The following is a 23,249-nucleotide window of genomic DNA, read 5'->3' on the forward strand; positions in this document are numbered from 1 at the left end:
CCTTCATATAAATTCACACCTCTTTCTCCATTGCAACACATGCCTTCTGATCATACGCCTTCACCTGAGATCTTCTGCTAATAGCCTTCCATACAATGAAAGCTCAACTTTTCTCCTAGTTGAGTGTATCCTCAAGAGAAAAATGCAGCATCACAACATGATTCACAAACCCAACACCTTTTACTCTCAGTGGTAAACCATTGAAGCAAGATTATCGTTGATCATGTCCTGATGAAGCAAGATTATCCTGATCATGCTTCTCAGGCTAAATATCTCTCTTTTCTTCAAGTCTTCATACATGACAGAGGAGAGAGAGCATCCGATGTGGGTATTTTGAAAGTCTCAGAAGGAGTCACATGCACATCAGGTCCTGAAATGCTTATCAAATCTTCTTTTCTGGAAAACAACAGGACCATTTGTTTCTCTTTTTCTCTTCTTGACCTTGCAAGACCCAAGAGAGAGAGATTTTAGCATGTGTACTTTGGAACTTCCAGCTTGGAAACTTACCCATATCTTGCTTTGCTTGTTGATCAATTTAATTTCTAGAGCGTAGCAAGGCACAACATGTATTAGTCAAGAATGGATGAGAATCTTACATTTCAATTGAGTTGGACTAATAATTACAAGTTTCTGTTGCTGAGTTATGAGTTATCAAGTAAAGATGTAGTACAGAAAGATTTTGCTGATATTGTAACACCGACGCAAGATTTGAGATGAGAAAATAGAAACGATTGTGTATTTAAAATGAATCAAATTATGATGTCACTTCTAAGGTATATTCGTGTAATGATGTTTTTAGGAGATATAAACTATAGAATGATGGTGCTATTTACTTTTACAGATTTATGATGGTGAGAAGTTAATAATTATTAGAGCATCATATTAATATTTCGAATACTGAGATACGGAGGAAAATATAGGTAGAGATGATTTTTACACCTTTCTGGTAAGATTGATTAAATTAGATCGAGAAAATTATTGCGGACTTGCAAGGAGGACTATGATGTTTGGAGGTATGGTAATGATCACATGACGTTTTATTTAACTTGATGTTTAAACCTTGACTGTAGACTGTCTTATATAGGGAGATGAATAATTCAATTGTTATTATTGAAGTTGAAAAAAAAAATGGAAAAGATTTTTAGGTAAGATTTTAGTGTGAACTGATGAACGATTGCAGAAATCGAAACTTTAGAACGTGAGAAAAAAATTTACTCTTAGAAGAAGGTGATGAAATTTCAACATGATAAAAGTGAATATTGAAGAGTAGGCTCTGATGAATGATTGCAAGGAATATTTTATATCTGAATCGCTCAGTTTGAAGATTGGACGATAATATTATAGGCTTTAATTTCGAGGACGAAATTTCAATAAGAAGGGAAGATTGTAGCGCCCCAGATCTTAAAAGTCTTATTTTAGATATTTATTTTTCTATAATAATTAAGTAATGATATTTCATCTTGAGGAATTTATTAGATCATATGATATTGATTTATATCTGATTATTTTATTGGGTGATTAAAGAGATATAATAATTGAAGATTGATTAATATATTTTGGAGTATGATTATAATTTTTGGTGACTAATTAAATAAGGACATTAGACAGATTATGATGGGTCAGATTTCGGAAAATCTGTACCCAAATTAGTCCACTTTTCTTCTTTGTCCATTTTTGACTTTACCAACACTCTTTTCCTTTACTTTTCTCTTTCCTCCCTTCAATCACGCATATTCTTTCTTCTTTACCATTTAAGTTATATTATATTTCTTTTCTTTATTTCCACCAACCCACTCTTGCCGACAACACACCTACCTTTCCTTTATTTAATTTTTCCTTTCTTCTTTCTTCTTTCTTCATTCCATCTTACTTTATTTTGCATATTTAATTCCTCTCCCCTGCTCAACATATTGCATAATCATAGAATATACGTGAGAAAGAGAGAGAGAGAGCTAGATAGAGAGAGGGAGCTTTACGGATGTAAGAAAGAGAAGACAGGGGAGAAAGAAAGAAAGTTGCGATAGAGTGAGAGATGGATAGAGAAGCATGAGAAAGAGAAAGCGGGTGAAATGCTGAGGGGGGAAAAACAGAGATTTAGAGGATGGCCAAAAGAGAAATTTGCAGAATAATAAAATGGGTTCTTCAAAGGTAAAATTCTTCTTCCTCTAGCTTTGGGTATTTGATTTTAAGTTGAGTAATGGGTCTTAGATGAGAACCTTTTTGATTTAATCAGGATGATATTGGGTAGTTTCACTCTTGAGAATTTTGAATTAGTGTTGGGAGTTGATTCTCTATTTTTGGGTTAAATTATAAGATGTTTTGAATTGGATTTTAATGGGTTAACTTTCCTAAAGGAGTAGACTGGAGTTAATTGATTTTCGTGAATTGTTATTAATTTAGTTGTGAATAAACAGAGTGGAACAACAAGATATTTTTTTCAAGATGATTAATTAGCAGTTTAAAGACTGCTCATAGCTTCAGTCTAGAGGTAAGTAAATTCACTAACCTTCTAAAAGTACTTCATGTCATGCTATTTATTCATTCTTGTATCAAATTGTAAATGATTATTTTATTTACCTGTCACTGAGATATGTTGCATGCATGAAGGATTTCTAAAAGAATTATTTAGAAAGTTTCTATTTATTTAAATGCTTTCTAAGCACAACAGGTTTATATTTGGAAAAGTTTCTTTAAGAAAAGAAAGTTGAGAAATGATGATGATTATAAGAAAGAAGAATGATGACAAACCCTCCTACATGTTGCCCTAAGGTGCATCAAAAGAAGTACAAAGAGAAGTACAAGAAATGAGTTAAATGTTTATGAAATGAGGGCACATGTATGGAGGAGAGTATTTTTGGCCCCAAGATAAGTAAGGATGAGAGGAGTTCGGTACCGATACTCGAATGGAGGCGAAACCACTGAAGGAGGCTATGCCAGAAGGTGGTATTCCATCAACATGACCGTTGAGTGTACCAAGAAAAGAGTTAATTGACGGTCGGGCATGGCTGAGGCCACAGTTCAGTGCCATGGTCACAAGGACCCGCAACCCTCATACACAGGGGTAACAGTGTACATGGCCCTAATATGAGAAAATGATAATATGATTTACAATGATGATATACTATGATGATTTTCAATGATGATTTATAATGATGCATTATGATGATGATTTATAACGATGATTTATGACGATGATCTATTACTAAATGTAATAGTACGTATATGTTACGGGAGATGCAACCGTACATACATGTATTATTATGGTTGGATGTATATTTATTTGTGAAAACGATTTTCAAAACTGAGAACAATGAGTGAAACTATTTATGGTTGTGGATTTTACTTGCTAGGCCCCTTTTGGGCTCATTCAGTTTTATTTCTTGTTTTCAGGTAGAAAGGATGCTGGAATAGGAGGCCGGAATGGGGGCGGGAATAATTATTAATTTTCAAAGTCTTTTCATATTAGTTATTGTAATAATATGATGTTCCGCACTAAAGTTTAATGTTTCATAATTTCGCTTGTAATAAAATCTCTTGAAGAATATTTTATACATTGATCGTATCCTTTAAAATCAAGTACTCTAATAGACCTTATAGATCTTTGCAAAAGTTTTTGTCGTAAAAGAAGGAAAGTGGCAAACTCAGCCTTAACGGGCTGGGGATATTACAGTGGGAGACACAACTAAGTACAGATACAGTACTTCTCCAGGGATTGTCTAGCTTAGCAAAGGTGAACTCATTAGATACTTCTTTAGCTGTCTGAAGGCCTCTTCACATTCGTCAGTCCATTCAAAGGCCTTTCACAAGACTTTAAGAAATTGAAGACACTTATCGGTCGATCGTGAAATAAACTGATTTAGTGCCGCTATCCTTCCTGTCAATTGCTGGAGCTGTTTCAAATTTTTTGGGGACTGCATATCTAAGACAGCTTGTATCTTCTCGGGGTTAGCTTCTATTCCTCGGCTCGACACCATGTAACCGAGGAATTTCCCCGACAAGACTCCAAATGCACATTTTAAGGGATTCAGTTTCATCTCATACTTCTTCAAGATTGCGAACGTCTTTTGCAAGTCAAGTGTATGGTTCTGCGGCAGCACACTTTTGACTAACATGTCATCAACATATACCTCCATATTCCGTCCGATCTGGTCTCAGAACGTTTTGTTAACCAGCCTTTGATATGTTGCCCCTGCATTCTTCAAACCAAAGGGTATGACTTTGTAGCAGTACAAGCCTCGGTCAGTTATGAATGCAGTTTTATCATTATCTTCTGGATGCATGTATATCTGGTTATAGCTAGAGAAAGCGTCCATCAAGCTGAGTAAGCCGTACCCAGCTGTCGAGTCCACCAATGCATCAATGCGGGGTAATGGAAAGCTGTCTTTTGGACAAGCTTTATTGAGGTCAGTGAAATCCACGCACATCCTCCACTTCCCATTGGATTTTTTGACCAATACTACATTGGCTAACCAATCGGGATAATAAACTTCCTCAATGAAACGAGCCTTGAGAAACTTCTCTACTTCTTCAGCTATTTATTTCATTCAGGAGCGAATTTCCTTCTCTTTTGCTTGACTGGCTTCACACTCGGATCCACATTGAGTTGGTGGAGAATGTCTTTAGGACTAATTCCTGGCATATCTTCATGGGTCCATGCGAAAACTTCCAAGTTCCGTCGAAGGAAGGTGACGAGACCGTCTCGGACCCTGGGATTGATCTGTGTCCCAATCTTCAAAATTTTGCCTTCACTAACCACCACGTCTTCTAATGGCTCGGCTGGCTCTCCCTTCGGCTCATTTCTACCTTTACCACCTACTGTACCAATTATAATAGGAGTTGGGTCCGAGGCCTTCTTGAGAGATGTATTGTAACATCTTCTCGCCTGAGTTTGATCCCCCCTTACTTCTCTGACTCTTTCCTCCGTTGAGAACTTCATCATCAAGTGGTACGTTGAAGTTAAGGCCTTCAACTTATTCAAAGCAGGACGACCTATGATGGCATTGTAGGCACCGAGTCGGTCAATGACCAAGAAGTCGACCATTACAGTCTTCTGCTTGGGTGTCGTCCCCGCTGTTACAGGTAGTGAAATAAGGCCAATCGGCTGGACTTGCTCCCCTGCCAATCCGACCAGGGGAGAACTAAATGGTTTGATCCTATCGCGATCGATACCCATTTGCTTAAAGATCGGCCAATACAGGACATCGGCCGAACTTCCATTGTCCACCAAAATTCGATGGGTTGGCCATTGTCACTGTTACTACTAGTGGATTGTCATGTGGCTGCATTACCTCCCCTAGCATCTTCTTCAGAGAAAGAAAGAGTCATTGAATCCTTCCTTGCAACCTTAGAAGGTCTTTGCACTGTAAGGACCTCTTCAGTCTGCATTTTTCTCGCATAAGCCTTTCTGGCTGAGTTGGATTGTCCTTCACCAGCTATTCCTCGGGAAATAGTGTGGATTTCGCCTACCACTCCTTGCTCCCGAGGGGCTCTCGGATCCTCTCTCGGACCATCTTCCCAATCACGTCTCAGCTCTCGTCCTCCTGCATCTAGGTTTGCATCCAACAGAAGGGGCTGTTGGTGAACCGCATCTCGATTCCTCTCTCCTGCAAGGAATCTCACCAGCCTTCCATTTCTAATGAAGGTTTCGATCTCCTGCCACAGGGTTATACAATCTTCCGCCAAATGCCCATGATCATTATGATACTCACAGAACTTTGTTCGATCTCGCTTCCTCGGATCACCCCGCAACTTACTCGGCCACCTAAAAGCTAGGTCCCTTCTAATCTCTATAAACACTTCATTGACCCCAACATTCAAGGGTGTGAACCTTCGATCTTCACGTCGCCGGGGCTCTATCTTCGGGAAGGATGGCACAGTCTTCTTCACCACTTTCTTTTGGAATTTCCCTTCTTTCGGAGTGGACGTTGCAGGTATCTCCTTCTTGATGTCCTCCTTTTCTCGGTCTTCTTCCTCCTGACCTTTCATTAAAGCCTTAATCATTTCCTCCTGATTGATGTACTCCTCCGTCTTACTAATAAATTGGCGATGAGTTATCTCGGTCGAACTCTTTGACACTTTAGCCATCAGAGGCCCATTTGGCCTGACTCTATGCCATAATATAGAAAGTACCGTTTGATCACTTGGGTTCTCCACCAACAGCTTCTCTTTATTAAACCTGAGCATGAAATCCTTCAAGCTCTCTTCCTTTCCCTGACGAAGGGATAGTGAACAAGCTGAGTGCTTCTTCCTTTTCCGGGTTGCCAGGAATTGGCTTAAGAAGAGGCACCCAAGTTCTTTGAAATTATCCACCGATTTGGCGGGCAATCTGGCGAACCAATCCTTGGCAACTCCTTCCAAAGTGAGGGGAAAGATTCTGCATGCAATTTCATCCGAAAATATGTGAAGGGAAAAATGAGCGCGAATGCTTTCCATATGTTCAGAAGGGTCACTGTTACCGTCAAACTCCTTGACACGAGGCATCTTGAAGTTGTCAGGCAAGGGGAAACCCAATACTCGATCGATGAAGGGCAAGTCAGTGTTGTCCATAAGCTCTCTAGCAGGGCTTTTCTCCTCTTTGGCAGCCAACTTGCAAGTTAGCTCTTCGTACTTCTTTTTAAGGTCTTCTATGTCAGCATTCATCTGGCCCTCATTCCGCCCATTATGGTAGTCGTTTCGGCGAGGTTGCTCCGGTCCAGGCCTAGTATGCTGAGACCTCTTCGAGTTCTCCTGCTCGCGATGTTCCTCATTCTGGACAGTCGTATGATGGCTGGTTTGAACTGAACTCGCATCTTCTTCACGATGCGAATCTGCATTCAACTTTCCCTTGCGGATCTCTGCATGCCTTTCCTTCTCACACCTTTCTTCACGCTTCTTTGCCCGCCTTTCCTCGCGCTCTTGTTCCCTCCGGCTATTGTGGCCTTTAGCAGTCGTGAGCCTCATGGCCAGGTCTTCAATCTACTTCTTTAGGGCTTTCATAGACTCGGTCATCTGCTTCATAAACTCAGCTAGGTTGGATGGTACTGGTGCGTTGGAAGCTCCTGTAGTAGAACGAGTAGTAACCATATTGGATTAATGGACAGTAAGAACTGATGAAAATCGAGTTCCCACAGATGGCGCCAAACTGTTGAAGCACAGTTTTCCTATTGGTGACGTGGCACGCCTGCCGAGTCTGAGTTGACTAACACGCAAGTGGTTTGACTACACAACAAAGAAGGAGAGAATGATCGAAGAGACCGGAGGTGAGCCGGCGGAGACACTCCGATGCCTAAGTCAGAATGAGAGAGAGTATAAGCAACAAAGCCAGAAGTAAAAGCCAAAATTGCGCTTACCTCAATATGAAGAGATCATCTGTCTTTTATAGGCATGAAGTAGTGGAAGTCCCTTCACCAACGAACCACTCTTCCTTGAGTTTATGCGATGCAGTTATTGACAAGGGATTTGGGCGATCATCCTCACCGAGATCTTAGGGGATCAAGATCATAGGATTTGGTGGTTGCGTGTGTCACTTGATTTGAACATTTGTAAATGATTGTTGGATAATATATTTGATTTGCATTTTAGATAGATATGGCAGCTTTTGAATAAACATGATCAGTTATCTATTAACAGCTGTATCTTTTAACATATTCGAGTTATCCTTGTGGCTGAGACTTGTGTGTCCTGAGTTAGTCTTGGATCCCATGGGTCTCGGCTTAAGGGTCTCGGATCCCATGAGTCTCGATCATGAGGGTCTCAGATATGTAGGTCTCGGACTTGGTTGCCTGAATCCATTCTGGGCTTAGGCTTTTCCATGATTAGGCTAGACCCAAAGATTACTGAGTACTTAATGATTTGATCTATGATCCAACAGGTAGTTGGGAGGGAGGGCGATGCAGTGAATGGGATCATTTACTCCTTCAACCATGCCTTCAACTCTTTGGCAACTCAACAATCAATTCTCGCCAGTCACCTGCTCCGCATTCACTTCTCAGTAAAAGATGAGAATTTTGCTAATCTCGAGCGTTGGGAGATTTTACATTCACCGTTTGATTTTGTTTTTTCATTTCTATTTAATAAATAAACGGTTAGATTTGGTCCATTTCGAGATAACCTAGCAGATTTGTTTTTTGTCATAAAAGTTGTCCCATACACCCATTTATACATAAAACATCTGTTATGGGTGAGTAGAGATTAAATCTATATAAATGATGATTTAATCTCAGTTGTTAAATGAAATCTCACGTGCACGCTCATAGAGTCATGCGAAACACCATATCCCCTTACTTTCTCTAACGCGTTGCAAACTAACGCACATCCTATGGCTACAATTTGATCAACTTTTTTGAACGGCTGAAAACTAACATGGAAAATGCTAAATGAATAGTCTGTCATCAGACTTGGTGACTGTGCAAGCGTAAAAACCAAGATTTCAAAAAATCTTTCCTCCACGTGCGTCACTTGCTGAACTCTATGCCATTTCTACAAATGAAATGATCTTGACCGTTAGTTATGATTTAGCTTTTTTTGATTCAATACATTCCATTGGATTAGTAAGCTCATGGAGACTTGAGAAGCACCAGATGTCACTCACACCGGTTATGCTTTACAGCTATACTCCATCATTAAATCTAACGGCTACAATGTTTTCTCATTTAAATCAGATGGCTGAAAAAATTTACCAAGTTTACAAGTTACAACCTTGGCCTCAAAAGATGAACCTTTTTTTTTTTCAAACTCGCGCTAGCCACTTTCATCGTCATTCGTGCGCTGTACTTCATTCCATGATCTTGAGCGTTGATTACGATTTAGAATTTTTTAATTCAATTTAGACCGTTTGATTTAAGAGCTCATGTAAACATGAAAAACACTATATAACACTCACTCTGTCATGCCTTATAGCTGTAATCCATCATTTAATACAGCAGATACAATTTTTACTATTTTTAATCGGGCAGTTAAGAAGTTTTACTAATTTTATAATGGGTTAAATACTAAATGCCTCTTTGGGGTTTTATTGCTTTATTTTTTTTTTTTATGATTTGATTTTTATCATAGGAGGTCCATGTGGTTTTAATAATAAACCAAACTAGTCCTTTTGTCAGTTGACCGTTAGTTAACTTAACGACAATTCACGTGGACCAATCAAATGTTGACAAGTGACACTTACTTTTTTTTTAAAAAAAAAAAAAATTGGGGGTTGCTCTTGGTCATGGCCACCCCCACCATTGGTGGTGGTTTCGGCCACCCCATAGGCTCCATGGGAGTGGCCGGCGAAACCACCCCATCTAGCTAGATGGGGGTGGTTGAAACTACCCCCAACCACCATTAGGGGTGGTTTCTGCCACCCCCTAGGCTCCAAGGGGGAGGCCGAGCCAACCCCAATACCCACTGGAGGTGGCCGAAGCCACCCCCTTAAGCACCAAGGGGGTGGCCGTGCCACCCCAATCCTGCCAAATGGGGGTGGCCTAGCCAAAGGGGGTGACCGAGCCACCCCCAAATGGGCAAGAGCCACCCCCAATTTTTTTAATTTTTTTTTTTAAAAATAATAATAAGTGTCACGTGTCAACATTTGATTGGTTTACGTAGATTTTCGTTAAGTCAACTAACAGTTAACTGAGAGAATGACTAGTTTAGTCTATTATCAAAACTACAAGGACCTCCTATGATAAAAATTAAACCCTAAGAAAAAAAAATGATAAAAATCAAACCCTAAAAAAAGAAAAAAAAAATAATAATAAAACTCCGGAGGTATTTAGTATTTAACCATTTTATAATTGTTACCTCAAAACTCGAAAGCCTAAAGCTGAAGCGTTTTTCAAACGCACAACCACCTTTTTCATTTTAGTCTGCTACATGTGTAATCAAAGATGAGCTCGGATCCATTTAACCGATAAATGATTTTGACCGTCCAAATTAAATTTCATAGTTTGGTCATTCATTCGAATTATTCCTAATAGATGATTTTGATCAAATGATGTGCGTGCTAGACATAATATAAAAACTACCAAGTCCAGTATTAAAAATTTAAAACTTAAAAGATAATTTATATTAAGTATAATTTATATTAAGTATAAACTTAAAAGAAAATTTTTATACTAGTTATTTGTTAACGTTAAGTATATCATATATTATATATAATATAAATATATATTATAATTTTTTAATTTATAAGTATAACACTAAGTTAAAATATAATTTTATACAATTAACTTCTTTTTTTTTTGGACATGTTCGCACAAGAGGAGGGAGAGAGATTCGAACTAGTGACCCCCGCTTCATTAGGCGTGGTCCGAGCTGATTGAGCTACGTCTTGAGAAAAATTGTATACAATTAATTAATATAACATTTAAGTTTGTATTATTGTATTATGTATATAATGTCAATTGTCACACCCTTAAGACTAAAGAGTAACGTACATTGATTAAGAGCACATTGTTGACTGACTTTCTAATTGTTTAGATTAAGGGTGAAAATGCGGTTGCAGTTAGTGGTTAGCCGCAATTGCCTAAGCGGTTAGTAAAATTTATTAATCACCTTCGCTAACCGCTAGGCAGTTAACCGCCCGACTAGCAGTTAAGCGCATCCAACATCCACTAACCGCTTTTTTTGCTTTTTTGGGCCCTTTTTTTTGCTGATTTTGAGAATTAGCATTTTTTTGGGCTCACTTTCAACTTTTACTTTTTTATTTTATTTTTTTTTCTTTTTAGGGCCATTTTGGCATCAAAATTTGCTATATACCACAAATTGGGCCAAATTATTACAAAAAGAGCCCATATTGAAGGAGCCCAAAAGTAATTAATAATAAAAAAAATATATAAAATATTAGATCACAAATTTACATTAGTTTACATTTACTTTACTAAGAAAAAGTCCTTCATCATCATCCAGATTATCATCGCCTTGTGATGCAAATAGTCTTTCATTCTTCATTATCTGGACAATCTTGGTGAACCCTTGCATAGCCACCTTCCAGACAAAACATTGATAGTGTAACTATTAAACCAACATCAGCATTATAATTATTACTTTCTTCCATTTTTCCTTTCATATTGAAAGATCACATGACACCTCAATATTCATGAAACAAAGGAAATTAGAGGAAGAAAAACCTTGAAAGGTCCACTGTCTGTTCTGAAGATGATACCAGGAACATACTTCAACCAAACAGGAAATCCCCTGTCCCAGATACAGAATGACAGTCAAATCCAACACTCACCCAAGCAACCGCCAACAGTCAAATCCAAGCAACAACAACAAAGAATCAGAACACCCAAAGAAATCATAACCATTCAGTCAATAGATCAAATTAAAATAAGAATTATAGATGAATACCTGTCCGGAGAGACACGAAGTAACAGAGACACACAGACTAAGAAACTTTCCTGTGTTGCAGAGTATGTGGACAGGGCAGCTGTGTTGCGAGGACTAAGAAAACGGATCCATCGATCTACATCTTCTCTTGTTGAGAATAATTTATATAGGAAGGTTGCACAAAATGTGAGTTTTGTGCTACCAATAAGGAGGTGACACATAAGCTAAATTTATCAAACTTAAGTTTTTTTTAAAAAAAGCCTAACCACACCATATTATAAATAAAAATTAATTTTTTTTTTTTTAAAAAAAATTTGAAGGCAGCCACCCCTCTCCCATTTGAGGTGGCCACGCGGCCACTCCCATGGCCTGGGGTGGCTTGCCGGCCACCCCATAGGCCATGGGATGGTGGCCAGCCACCCCAGATCCAGATTTGGGGTGGCTGGCCGGCCACCCAAAGTGGAGGAGGGGTGGCCACTTCAATTCTTTTTTTTTTTTTTTATTTTATTATAGTATAATCTGGTGTGGTTGAGTTTTTGTTTTAAATATAAGTTTAATGAAATTGGCTGATGTGTCAGCTCCTTATTAGTGACACAAAATGTGACTTTTGTGCAATCTCCTATATAAGTTATTCTCTCTCTTGTTTATCTCTATGTCATTCGAACACCCAAAAACAAATCTACCAGATTTATCTATCAAATAAACTGAAATCCAAATAAAAAGAAATCGACCTACTGAAAAATACTAGGGATTCATGAAAAAATACTTGAAAAATAACTAGGATTGGATTTTGGGGATGGAAAAAATGCTTAGATTCTTAGAAGTTAGAATCTATGTTTTTTAATTGCTTAGATTCTTAGAATCTAATTACTAAATTTGAGATTAGCACGTGATTATGTAATACTATTATACTAATATACACTAAGTTAGTAAATTATTAATTTTGAATGATAAATATTAAAAATTGTTAATACTTATGATTATATTTAAATTATGATTCTAAAGTATAAATAAACACATTATTGATTTTAATTTTTAATATTATTATACTAATAGCTTAATGTGAGATCACGTGAATCACTTCGTAATATATCTAATGATAATACATAGATCATATGATAATTATATGGTATTATCTATCAAATAAATAAATAAGAAGTAATGAAGTATCGAATATAATAAATTGATAACGAGCCATAAACGAGTCGGTTTGAGCAAATTTCGAGCCGAGCTAACGAGCCATAAATGAGTCGGGTGGGTCGAGTGTTGAACTGGTTGGGTTCATGAGCCCTAATTGAGTCGGGCGAGCCGGGCTAATTGAGCGTTAAACTAGTCAAGCTAACAAGCCGGGTGAGTCGGGCTATTTGATCGTTATACGGGTCGAGCTCACGAGCCCCAAATGAATCGAGCTTGTCAGGTGAGTCAAGCCTTAATCGGGTTGAGCTCACGAGCCCTTTGTCGAGTTTAGTCGGGTGAACCGGATTTGTATCATTTGTTAATCGAGCAGACTTATACAGTAACGAGTGAGCTTAAATTGTGTCGAACTCGATTTCAAATTGAGTTTAATTAAACGGATATTGAGCGGGTTCACGAGCCGGTCTACTCGTTTGCAGGCGTAGTTTCAACTAAATAGAACCTTTCATATGTGAGAAAAAAACACAGCCTCATTTAAACAAATATATCTCATTCGAACAAGCATGGTATCTCCACGTATCAGAAGAGGAAACATGTGACAAAACAATTATCAGGCATAAAATGTTTTGTGCCATTTAGCTGTCCAGTATCAGTTGACATTTTTCTTAGCACATTGAAAAAAAAAAAAAAAGAACGAATAAACGGGGATGCATTTAGAAGTAAATTAAGCTTCACGTTATTTTTTTCCCAATCTTTTTCCTGTGTGTGCACACCGGGTGATCTCATGGAATATGTCTTGTAACAATAATATGCATTGCAATTTATATGTACGAAACATTTTAAAAATGAAAGAGAAAAAATCAAAAGCCCAGAAATAGGAAAAAAAAAATGATATTTCATGAAGGCATTGTTTCATGAAAATATGTTACACATTATTTTCTCAATTATTTTTTAACTTTTATTTATTTATTTTTTATTTTTGTAAATATAATGAATTCATCACTAAATTTGTAAACTTATGTAAGCTCAACACAATTTTAATAATAAATTTATCCGTTCACAATATAAAAATAAATAAAAAATAAGATGAAAAATTATTTTTATCAATTAGAATCTATAGAATGTCTATAATTTGAGAGGATTTTTTTTTTTTTTTTTGGTAAGAAATTTGCGAGAATTCATTGTGTTAAAAAAATGTTAAAAACTAAAAATAAAAATAAATAAATAAATAAATAAACGCTTGTTGTCAGAAACTGAAACCCACACGTGGACCAGGTCACGTGACGAAGTAGACGATTTCTACGCCTCCTCGGAAGAGAGGCTGGCGAGGACCATTAATTTATCGCCGTGGTTTTCCATTTCCTCGGATCCTTACCTGCCCTCCAAATCGCCGATCCCAATTTTTCCCTCTTCAATCTCATCTCCCGACGAGAACAACTTCTTCTTCCTCGGATCCCTTTCAACCCAGGTAGCTTCTCTCTCCAGTAATTTCATGCACAAGATATAATTTTTTTTTTTTTTTGGTCTAATTTTATTGAGCTTTTTTTTGAGCTTATTAATTGTGATAGTGTCTCATTTTCTTATTTATTTCCTATTAATTAGGGGATGTTAACCTGTTGATGATTTATATATTTGGCTATGAAGCTTATTTATTAAGTGATGTTTACTTGAATGCACACTAGTATGTCAATCAAGTACTAAATATGTGAATTATTTAGAAAAAAAATATATATAATTCCTTTGTATTAAAGGAAAGGTAGTAACTTGGAGTTAACCGTTGGAGTTATTATGCCATAATGGGTAGTATATAATATACAAAGGAACTTATCAGGGAAGACAATAAAGAAAACCAATCCAAAATAAATAGAAAGAGGAACCCATTTTGTTGGGTGGAACCTCTGACTACCTAAGTCCATTTGGCGTTGTAAGTTATGCAGATCATGGAATATGAGTCCAAGATGATATACCGATTGTGATGGACCAATGTGTGAAGGGATACTCCAGCATCTGCTATAATTTATGGAGTTCAGGACTAGAGGAGAAGATACACTTTTGAAGTTTCAAGAAATGTGAAATTCACCCAACAAACCCAAATAACACCTAGAGGGGATGGATAGATATTTTCTTGACAATCACAATAATTACCAGCAATTTTATAATATCAATCACATACAAGATCACCAAATACCAACAAAGCATACAATACCATGAACAGGAATTTGGTGACTAAGTGGAAATATTTTAAAGAACTCTTTAAAAGTAAAACCACTGTGAAATTGAATAATACCTGAATTGTACCCAACAAACGACCCATTTGTTTTCTACCATAGTAGTCCTAGAATTCAGGCCAATCTTCTATCAATCTTTCTTTTCAACTCGGAATTCCGGTAGCGGAAGGTTTGATTTGTTTGTGTGGTTTAACAAAGTCTAGGAAAGGTTTGATAATGAAGGTATAGGGACATGAGAGCTCTCTCCAAGAACTCAAAATAATGGCCTCAAGGTCTCTTGAAAATCATGGCTTATGACGCTTATATAGACTCTCGAAAAACTGAACTTTAAGGTACAAGTTGGTTTAGAAAATACATTGTTTGAGGCTACAACATTCGACCGGGTTAATGATGTGTTTGAATGCATGCTAGGGTTTCACAGTTTTATCGCTAGCGGCCGTTTGAATGATGTTGTGATTAGGTGTCTCAAATCTCGCTTGAAAACCTAAGCGATCGACCCTTCTTTGAACGGCTTGAGATCAGATGTCTTCGTGGCTCTTTGTGAAACACCACCGTTCAAACTATCTTCGATCAGAATTGGGATTGAACCTCTCGAGATCTTGGATTTCAAAACCTTGAAGACCTTAGTTTCAACATTTTGCAATCGGGAAGGTGATTGAAAGGTGGATGTCTTTGCCTTGTGAGACAAGAAGGTTAAAACAAGCTTTGGTGTATCCTCTCCAAAAGAGGTTTGGTCGTTGTTAGGTCCTTCTACAATGTCTTGGATTGCAATGATTGCTTTCTCTTCCCTTGGAAAGAGTGTGTGGCTGATTAAGGTTCCTTTGAGAGCGGCCATTTTTTCTTGGTTGGCGTCTCTAGGAAAGATCCTTATCGCGGACAATCTAAGGAAACATCATGTCATCGTGGTTGATAGGTACTGTGTGTGTAAAAGGAATGGGGAGTACGTAGACAATCGTCTTCTCCATTGTGAGGTTGCCCAATAGGATGTTTTCTTCAGTTGATTTGGGTGGTCCTGAGTTATGCATAGATGTGTAGTCGACTTATGTGCGTGTTGATGGACAACCGGTAGCGCTTGGAGTGCTGCTGTGTGGAAGATGGTGCCTTCGTGCCTTTTGTGGTGTCTATGGAGAAAAATGAATAACAGGAGTTTCAAGAACCATGAAAGGACTTTGGAGTAGATTAAATCGTTATTTTTCTATACTCTGTATCTTAGGACATCGACTTTTGTTTTTTCTTTGGTGATTAGTTACTATGATTTCATTGTTCTTTTTTCTCCTTCTAGCTATGTATTTTTTCATGTATACTTCATGTGTACCTGGGAGCACTTTATGCTTTTAATAATATTTCGATTACTTATTATAAAAATAAAAAATAAAAAATAAAAATTCTTCCAATTGGAATTGCGATCAAATCTCTCGGATCTCAGTTCTTGCATTACTTGAAGAACGTGTTCGAACGGCTATCAAACAAACTTACGATCGGACTTCTCAGATAGTCATTTTAAAACTTGAAAACTTTCATCATTCGATATGATTGTGAACGGCAGCTTCTGTTCCTCAAATTTTATCCAAGTCTTTGAACACCAATTGAAGTACCTATGTAACAAGTCTACCTAGACTTACAACCAAACTAGTTTGGACACTAAATTTGCCAACACTAGACCTAACGAAATGTCTTTACAGCTTATAAAAGGAACTTTTAAGTTGTAAAGAGTTTACAGCTCGTATTGGAATGCAGACCATCAAATTTATGCATTATGTTAGATCAATTGTTATTGTGAAGAATTCAAGTTAACTAAGTATGCCTAGTCACCAAGAAGTGGTCACTCAATAACTACAATATAACTTGTATCATTGTTAAAAGTATTTCTATACTACTATATGGGGGTCATTTTTAACAGGTTATATGCATTTATGTTCTTTAAGTTTAATGTGTGCCAATTGGAAGGGACTAGACTTCTTTTCCATGAAAACAATATCAAAGTCTTGGGCATTGCATGCAAATTTCTTCTTCTGTTGCTTCTTAAAGAGAAAAGATATTTTAGTGTTAACTTTTGATAAATAGTACATCGTTCTGATGAAGAGAGGGCAAGATATTTCACTAGAAGTATGATGGTTGAAGAGATAAGGTTTATCTGAGCTAGTGAAACCTTAGGATAAGAAATGCATACTGTAATTCACTAAGCATGCTGGGATGCTTGCTTCAGACCTTGTAAGGCATACTGTAATGATAAAAATGTAAGGGAAGAGATCAGATCTTTCAGGTTGTGATGCAAGGAAGGATTATGATCTTGTTCTTTTTGGTTACTATAGTATGGACACTCTAAAAGCTGCAGAGATTGCGTTCAGGCTAAAAGATTTTTCAAAATCAATTCCTATTGATTAATGAGCTGATATGTTAGAACAAGCTGCGGGGGTGGAGTCTTTTTCTCAGCATTTTTTTTTTTTTTTTTCTGTTATCTTTTTTGCATTTTTTCATTTATGGGCATACGTGGCATGATGACATGACTTTTAATACATGCGACACAATTTCATTGGTCTTATGTGGATAATATGCCAACCGACACTTCTACCATTAAAAACTTGATGGAAGGATCTATTTCTCGCATGGCTAAAACTCGAATCCTTAATTGTCAAAATTACAATTTTAGGGAGGCATGAGACAATTACCCTGAACATAATGAATAATGATTGACGTAGTGCGAGATTGAGTTTGATGGCTTGCTTGCAAGGTAGACTAGTCAGCAAGACATTGTCCTTGGGATACTTTTGACATAGCTGTGTCCTGTATGTTGCTGTTTATACTCGTTGCAGGAACATAAATGCAACTATTAGAACCTGCTCACGTATTTATCTTATGGATGTTATTTTCCACATATCTTAATTGTTTTTGACAAAAAAAAAAATTGGTTGAAAGCTAATTGTTTCTTATCTTAAGATTATTTTTTTCCTAAATCTGCTTCTTTTTCTTGCTTTTATTTCCATATGTTATGATCTGGCTCTTTGCTAGTCTTAAAAGTGTGCAAGTTTCTTAAGTGCTATATTGATATACTCTTCTTGAAACATATGTTTGTGTATGTGTCTGTTTGTATGCATTCATTGGAAAATCAAAAAATAATAATAATAATAATAATCTGACTGAATTTCTTACTTTTTAAAGATAATGGTTCGAGGAAGAGATGCCTGTTGGGAACACTGTGTCCTTGTTGATGCAACCAGACAGAAGGTTAGGTGTAATTATTGTCAACGGGAATTCAGTGGAGGGGTATACAGGATGAAATTTCACTTGGCTCAAATAAAAAACAAAGATATAATCCCCTGTGCTGATGTCCCAGCTGATGTGCGCGACCATATCCAAAGTATTTTAAGTACTCCCAAGAAACAGAAAACTCCCAAGAAAACAAAGGTTGATCGGGCAGCAGCAGCTAATGGTCAACAAAATAGCTCTTCAGCTAGTGGTGGCTTCCAGCCTAATCATGGATCTAGTGGACAGAATGGAAGCACCTGTCCGTCTTTGTTATTTCCACGCCATTCACCAAGTGGACAGCCAGCAGTAGATGATGCTCAAAAGCAAAAACAGGATGATGCAGATAAAAAAGTTGCTGTTTTTTTCTTTCACAATTCTATTCCTTTCAGTGCTGCTAAATCCATGTATTATCAGGAAATGGTAAATGCTATTGCGGAGTATGGAGTGGGCTACAAAGCCCCAAGTTATGAAAAATTGAGATCTACTCTTTTGGACAGAGTGAAAGGTGATATACATGATTGTTACAAGAAATATAGAGATGAGTGGAAAGAAACAGGTTGCACAATTTTGTGTGATAGTTGGTCTGATCGTAGGAGCAAATCAATTGTAGTATTTTCAGTTACATGCCCAAAGGGGACACTATTTTTGAAGTCGGTTGACATATCAGGTCATGAAGATGATGCAACTCACTTGTTTGAGTTGCTCGAGTCTGTTATTTCAGAAGTTGGTGTGGAAAATGTTGTTCAAGTTATAACAGATACCTCAGCCAGTTACGTTTTTGCGGGTAGACTTCTTATGTCCAAGTACAGTTCATTGTTTTGGTCTCCTTGTGCTTCTTATTGTATTAATAAGATGTTAGAAGATATTGGTAAACAAGAGTGGGTGGCTACAGTGTTGGAGGAGGCAAAGAGCATCACAAGGTACATTTATAGTAATGCGTGGACTTTGAATATGATGCGAAAATTCACCTGTGGAAGGGACTTGATCAGGCCAAGAATCGCTAGATTTGTGACAAATTTCCTCTCCTTGAGGTCCATTGTGATTCAGGGAGACAATTTGAAGCACATGTTTTCACATGCAGAGTGGTTGTCCTCCATTTACAGTAAACGTCCCGATGCACAAGCTATGAAGTCCTTGTTGTATTTAGATAGATTTTGGAAGTATGCTCATGAAGCTGTAAGTGTTTCTGAGCCACTAGTTAAAATCTTACGGATTGTTGATGGGGACATGCCTGCTATGGGCTATATGTTTGAAGCAATAGAGAGGGCAAAGGTTGCAATCAAGACATATTATAAGGGCATTGAAGAGAGTTACATGCCGTATTGGGATATAATTGATCGGAGATGGAATATGCAGCTTCATTCCTCCTTACATTCTGCAGCAGCCTTCCTTAATCCTTCCATTTTTTACAATCCAAGCTTTAAGATTGATTTGAGGATGAGAAATGGGTTTCAAGAAGCCATGTTAAAGATGGCTACAACAGATAAAGAGAAAATGGAAATCACCAAAGAACATCCTGTATACATCAACGCCCAAGGTGCCCTTGGGACTGATTTTGCAATCATGGGAAGGACAGTGAACGCCCCAGGTATGTGTAAGCAGCAATTACTATCAAAATTTCATTGTTATAAGGGGAACTGATTGATTTGTCTGTTCTTTTACTTTACGAGTTATATTATGCGTCATTTTCCTAACCATCTTTTTTGCAAATTTACTATTAGATTTGTAGGACCCCATATGTTGGTTTTGCAAATTTAATAGTGAATTCATCCATCACTGTACGGAGATATAATGAAAAATAAATTAACGTCTAATTGGCTGTCATGCATTGTTAGGTGACTGGTGGGCAGGATATGGGTATGAGATCCCCACACTCCAGAGAGCTGCAATAAGGATACTGAGCCAACCTTGCAGCTCCCATTGGTGTAGATGGAACTGGAACACTTTTGAGAGCATGCATACTAAGAAAAGGAACAGGGTGGACATGGAAAGAGTCAATGATATGGTTTTTGTGCACTGCAATCTTTGGTTACACATAGCACATAGCAGGGATGGAAAATGTAAACCCATTATATTTGATGAAATTGATGTTACTTCTGAATGGCCCACTGAGTCGGCGGAATCTTCGGCTCCACTTTTGGATGATTCCTGGCTGGATATGCCCCTTGAATGCAGGGATAGCCCATGAACTTGTGAAGAAAGTAAAAAAATAGTATATATATATGTTGTATGAATTTTGTATTATATAGAAGCCATGCTCGATAGTTATATTATTGAGCTGTAATTAGTTCAGAAGTGGACATTGTAATGCTCCCTCTTTCGGCCACATGTCTGCATACATGCATACATACGGTAGGAGTTTTTTTTTTTTGTTTTTTTTTACAACATAAGTAAAAGTAAGATAAAATATATTCAGTACCCTCTACACATTTGGGCCCATTTAGATTTTAAGACTCGAATTTTCATGTTTTTTATATGAAGATGCGAGTTATGGTCTGTTTTTAATCCAAGACCTTTGTTAACATTTACGTTTAATTATAAGTGATTTTTTCTTTTCTTTTCTTTTCATGATGCATCTATGATTTCTCTCCTCTCCCACTCCATCATTTCTCCGTCCTCTCTTTCCTCTCTACTTTTCTTCTCAAACACCCCCAATAATCATGGGATAGTTGGGCCACCCCATATATGGTTAAAGGTGATGGCAAACCAACTCCTTAGCTCTGTGAGGGTGGTTTCGGCCACCTAGGGCCATTTGGAGTGGTTTGACCATCCTCATTTAGTCAAAGGGTGGCTTCTTGTCCCCTATACTAGTGTATTAGAACTTAAAATTTAGGGACGATCGATAAAATGAGAACAATGAAGAGAGACTCGGAGAATTAGGGTGGTTTGACCTATACTTTACGTCCACACATCAAAGCCTTTTCATGATTACATTTTTTCTTATATTTTTGATTGTGTACAATACTCTTATTTATAGAGAAAGATCATGAACGTTACAAGTCTTTTATATTTTTACATTAACAACAATAACATTAATTTATCATTCGTAACTCTTGTCTTTTGAGTTCTTGTAACACTTGTTTCAATATAGTTTTTTTTTTTTTTTTTTTAGTTTTTAGTATTTACGTATTTTATATATATATATTGGTGAGACAAAATACTTCTCCCCTTACAAAGCCCAAAACAAAGGCCCACCGTGAATGAAAGACCATGGCTTGTAAGGCACATCAGTAAAGGCTTACCTAGAACATGAAAACAGAGGCTATCAGACGACTTGGTCAAAATGACATTTCTCTTGAAATGCTTCTGACCGTACGTCTGGGCTCGAGGTCGTACGTCCGCCCAGAAAGTTACAGGTAGAACCTTATGTGTTCCAAACGTCCCCCTATCCTCCAAAATTGCTTCTAAACCCATCTAAATGGATTTCTAAGACCTCCTTTCTCCAAATAAGGTCTCCATTCAATAGAAAACACAATGGAATGCTAAGCCCAACTTTAAACAAGATCAACGGTATAACATGTCTAAAGTTTCAAACCAATGTCTAAGCTACTCTAGAAAGCATTAAAAGAGTATAACGACTTAGAAAGAAAAGTTAAGCGCAGATGGTTACCTCCTAGAAGCAACCTTCAAGAAAATACCTCTCCTTCTCCACAAAACACACAATCTCACAAGAACACATTCGCAAAAGGGTTTCTGGGGGCCTGGGGGCGAGTTTGAACGAGAAAAGGGCGAGGGTAGGGTTAGTATTTATAGAGGAGAAAAGCTGAAGATGCTCACCAACTACTTTGAAAAGTAGCGGACGTCCGATACTATAGGGGCGTACGTCTGGTACTATTTACCCAGCGGTCCAAAGGTTATAGCGTACGTCCAGGTATTATCCCGAGGTTAACCCAAAAGTAGAGTACACCCAGTACTATTGGGGTGTACGCCATGTACTATTTAAAGAGTACATTGTACTATTGTCAGCGTACGTATGGTGGTCCCCATGCACGCTCACACTAAAAATAGGAGCGTATGTCCGGCAACCCTAGCATACGTCCTCTGCTACAAACAAGAGTGTATGTCCGATAACCCTAGCGTACGTCTAGTCAGACAGTCTGAAATTTCTAAAATGCCCTTCTAGTTGTCCCTAGTGACCCAAAGTCCAAATTAACCCTCTAACTAAGCTACCTATGCTTAGTTAGTTATTTGGGCCACTACACCAAGGGACTCCTCCAGATGCTCATTTCGAATCAACCAGTCTCCATGGGTCAAAAAATTGTTCATCATGACATCCTCTTTGGCCCAATCTAGCATATACTGGACGCAAAGCAATGCAGAGTGTGGAAGATTTGGCCTCTTAAGAGCTTGATCCGGTACCACCCCCCATCGGGCCTCAAAGGGAAATCGTGGGCTTCGCGTTCGAAAAACTCGAAGCCCCGGGAAAACTAGAAAAACTACTCCTTCCACCTCTTCATTCTCAAAACCCTATGGGGAATTTCGAAGACAGCCCCCATCTTTCGTGAATGGGACCTCCATACATCATCAACATCTCGGTTGGCTGGAAAAGGAGTGTACATAAACAGAAACTCCGCTGCAGTGAGTTGGGGACGCCTCTAATTCTTTAACAACTCTAGCCAAATTATGGCCATGTCTATCAATATCCTCCAGCCATTTGGAGATACTTGAGAATGAGCGAGGTTGAGTAAGTGAAGCACTTCCCTCACCACTCGTGGCACAGGTAGTCTAAAACCAGTAGCCAAGATGGGGACCGTCAAACAAACCTCATCCCTTCCATCAACTCCGTCAACTCCTTCGTTAGTGGATGGCAATCTAAGACAAACTCCCTCGGGAACTTTGTACGTCACCTTATGATGATCCAGGGTCGATGCCCTGACATTGGACCAGAGAGCAGCACCACTAAACTCCATTGCAGCTTAAAAGAGAGGAAGAAAACAAGAAAGGATTCGAAGAAAGATGTTTCTGATGGCGGAGAGAGTAAACAATAAAAAGAAAAAAGGCCCTTTTAAAAAGCGTCTCAAAATTATCTCTCGCACCAGGTATTGCCACGTGTTAGCAGGAAGGATCTAACGGCCCTTGAAAACCCAACAGGCACATCTTAAAAGAAACACTGGTGGAGAGTTGTACCATCCTATCACAACCACCAAAGAGAAACAAACTCCCAACTAACACGTGCCATCTACAATTAAATGAGGACGTGTGTCGTATCTCTCATTTATGGCCAACATCGCGTCCCAAAAAGGCGTGCCACAACAAACGTGGCATAGCATCCTCCTTGGAAAGGTGCCAAAAGGAAAATCAAGGGTAGAAAAAATATCCACAAAAGAGGGCCTCACTGCTGAAGAACTAGGC

General features: G+C 38.0%; 2 protein-coding genes and 1 long non-coding RNA gene across 3 annotated transcripts; 1 reads left to right on the forward strand and 2 right to left on the reverse strand.

The window, feature by feature from the left end:
• Positions 1–4,540: 4,540 nt before the first annotated feature.
• On the reverse strand, positions 4,541–5,173 carry LOC148586849 (uncharacterized). Its single transcript, XM_088514366.1, has one exon. It carries the CDS (start codon positions 5,171–5,173, stop codon positions 4,541–4,543), a length of 633 nt encoding a protein of 210 aa, XP_088370492.1.
• Positions 5,174–10,830: 5,657 nt separating this feature from the next.
• LOC148586850 (uncharacterized) lies at positions 10,831–11,379 on the reverse strand. Its single transcript, XR_015911644.1, has 3 exons — positions 11,311–11,379; positions 11,088–11,154; positions 10,831–10,944 (listed from the first exon to the last, which is right to left on the reverse strand). It is a non-coding gene; the product is annotated as an uncharacterized LOC148586850 (long non-coding RNA).
• Positions 11,380–13,750: 2,371 nt separating this feature from the next.
• On the forward strand, positions 13,751–20,184 carry LOC132175084 (uncharacterized). The gene is made up of 3 exons (XM_059586902.2): positions 13,751–13,891; positions 17,811–19,485; positions 19,733–20,184. The coding sequence occupies exons 2-3, from the start codon at positions 17,814–17,816 to the stop codon at positions 20,083–20,085; spliced, it is 2,025 nt and encodes a 674-aa protein (XP_059442885.2). The 5' UTR covers positions 13,751–13,891; positions 17,811–17,813; the 3' UTR covers positions 20,086–20,184.
• The last annotated feature ends 3,065 nt before the right edge of the window (positions 20,185–23,249 follow it).

This window comes from Corylus avellana, chromosome 3 (genome assembly GCF_965113065.1).
Source record: "Corylus avellana chromosome 3, dhCorAvel1.hap1.2, whole genome shotgun sequence".
Taxonomy (NCBI): Eukaryota; Viridiplantae; Streptophyta; class Magnoliopsida; order Fagales; family Betulaceae; genus Corylus; species Corylus avellana.

Excerpts from the sequence above, each read along its gene's own strand:
- LOC132175084 (XM_059586902.2), top strand. The coding sequence starts at position 17,814 with ATGGTTCGAGGAAGAGATGCCTGTTGGGAACACTGTGTCCTTGTTGAT. Across the intron at positions 19,486-19,732 it reads AAGGACAGTGAACGCCCCAG|GTGACTGGTGGGCAGGATAT; the intron begins GTATGTGTAAGC and ends ATGCATTGTTAG.
- LOC148586849 (XM_088514366.1), bottom strand. The coding sequence starts at position 5,173 with ATGGGTATCGATCGCGATAGGATCAAACCATTTAGTTCTCCCCTGGTC.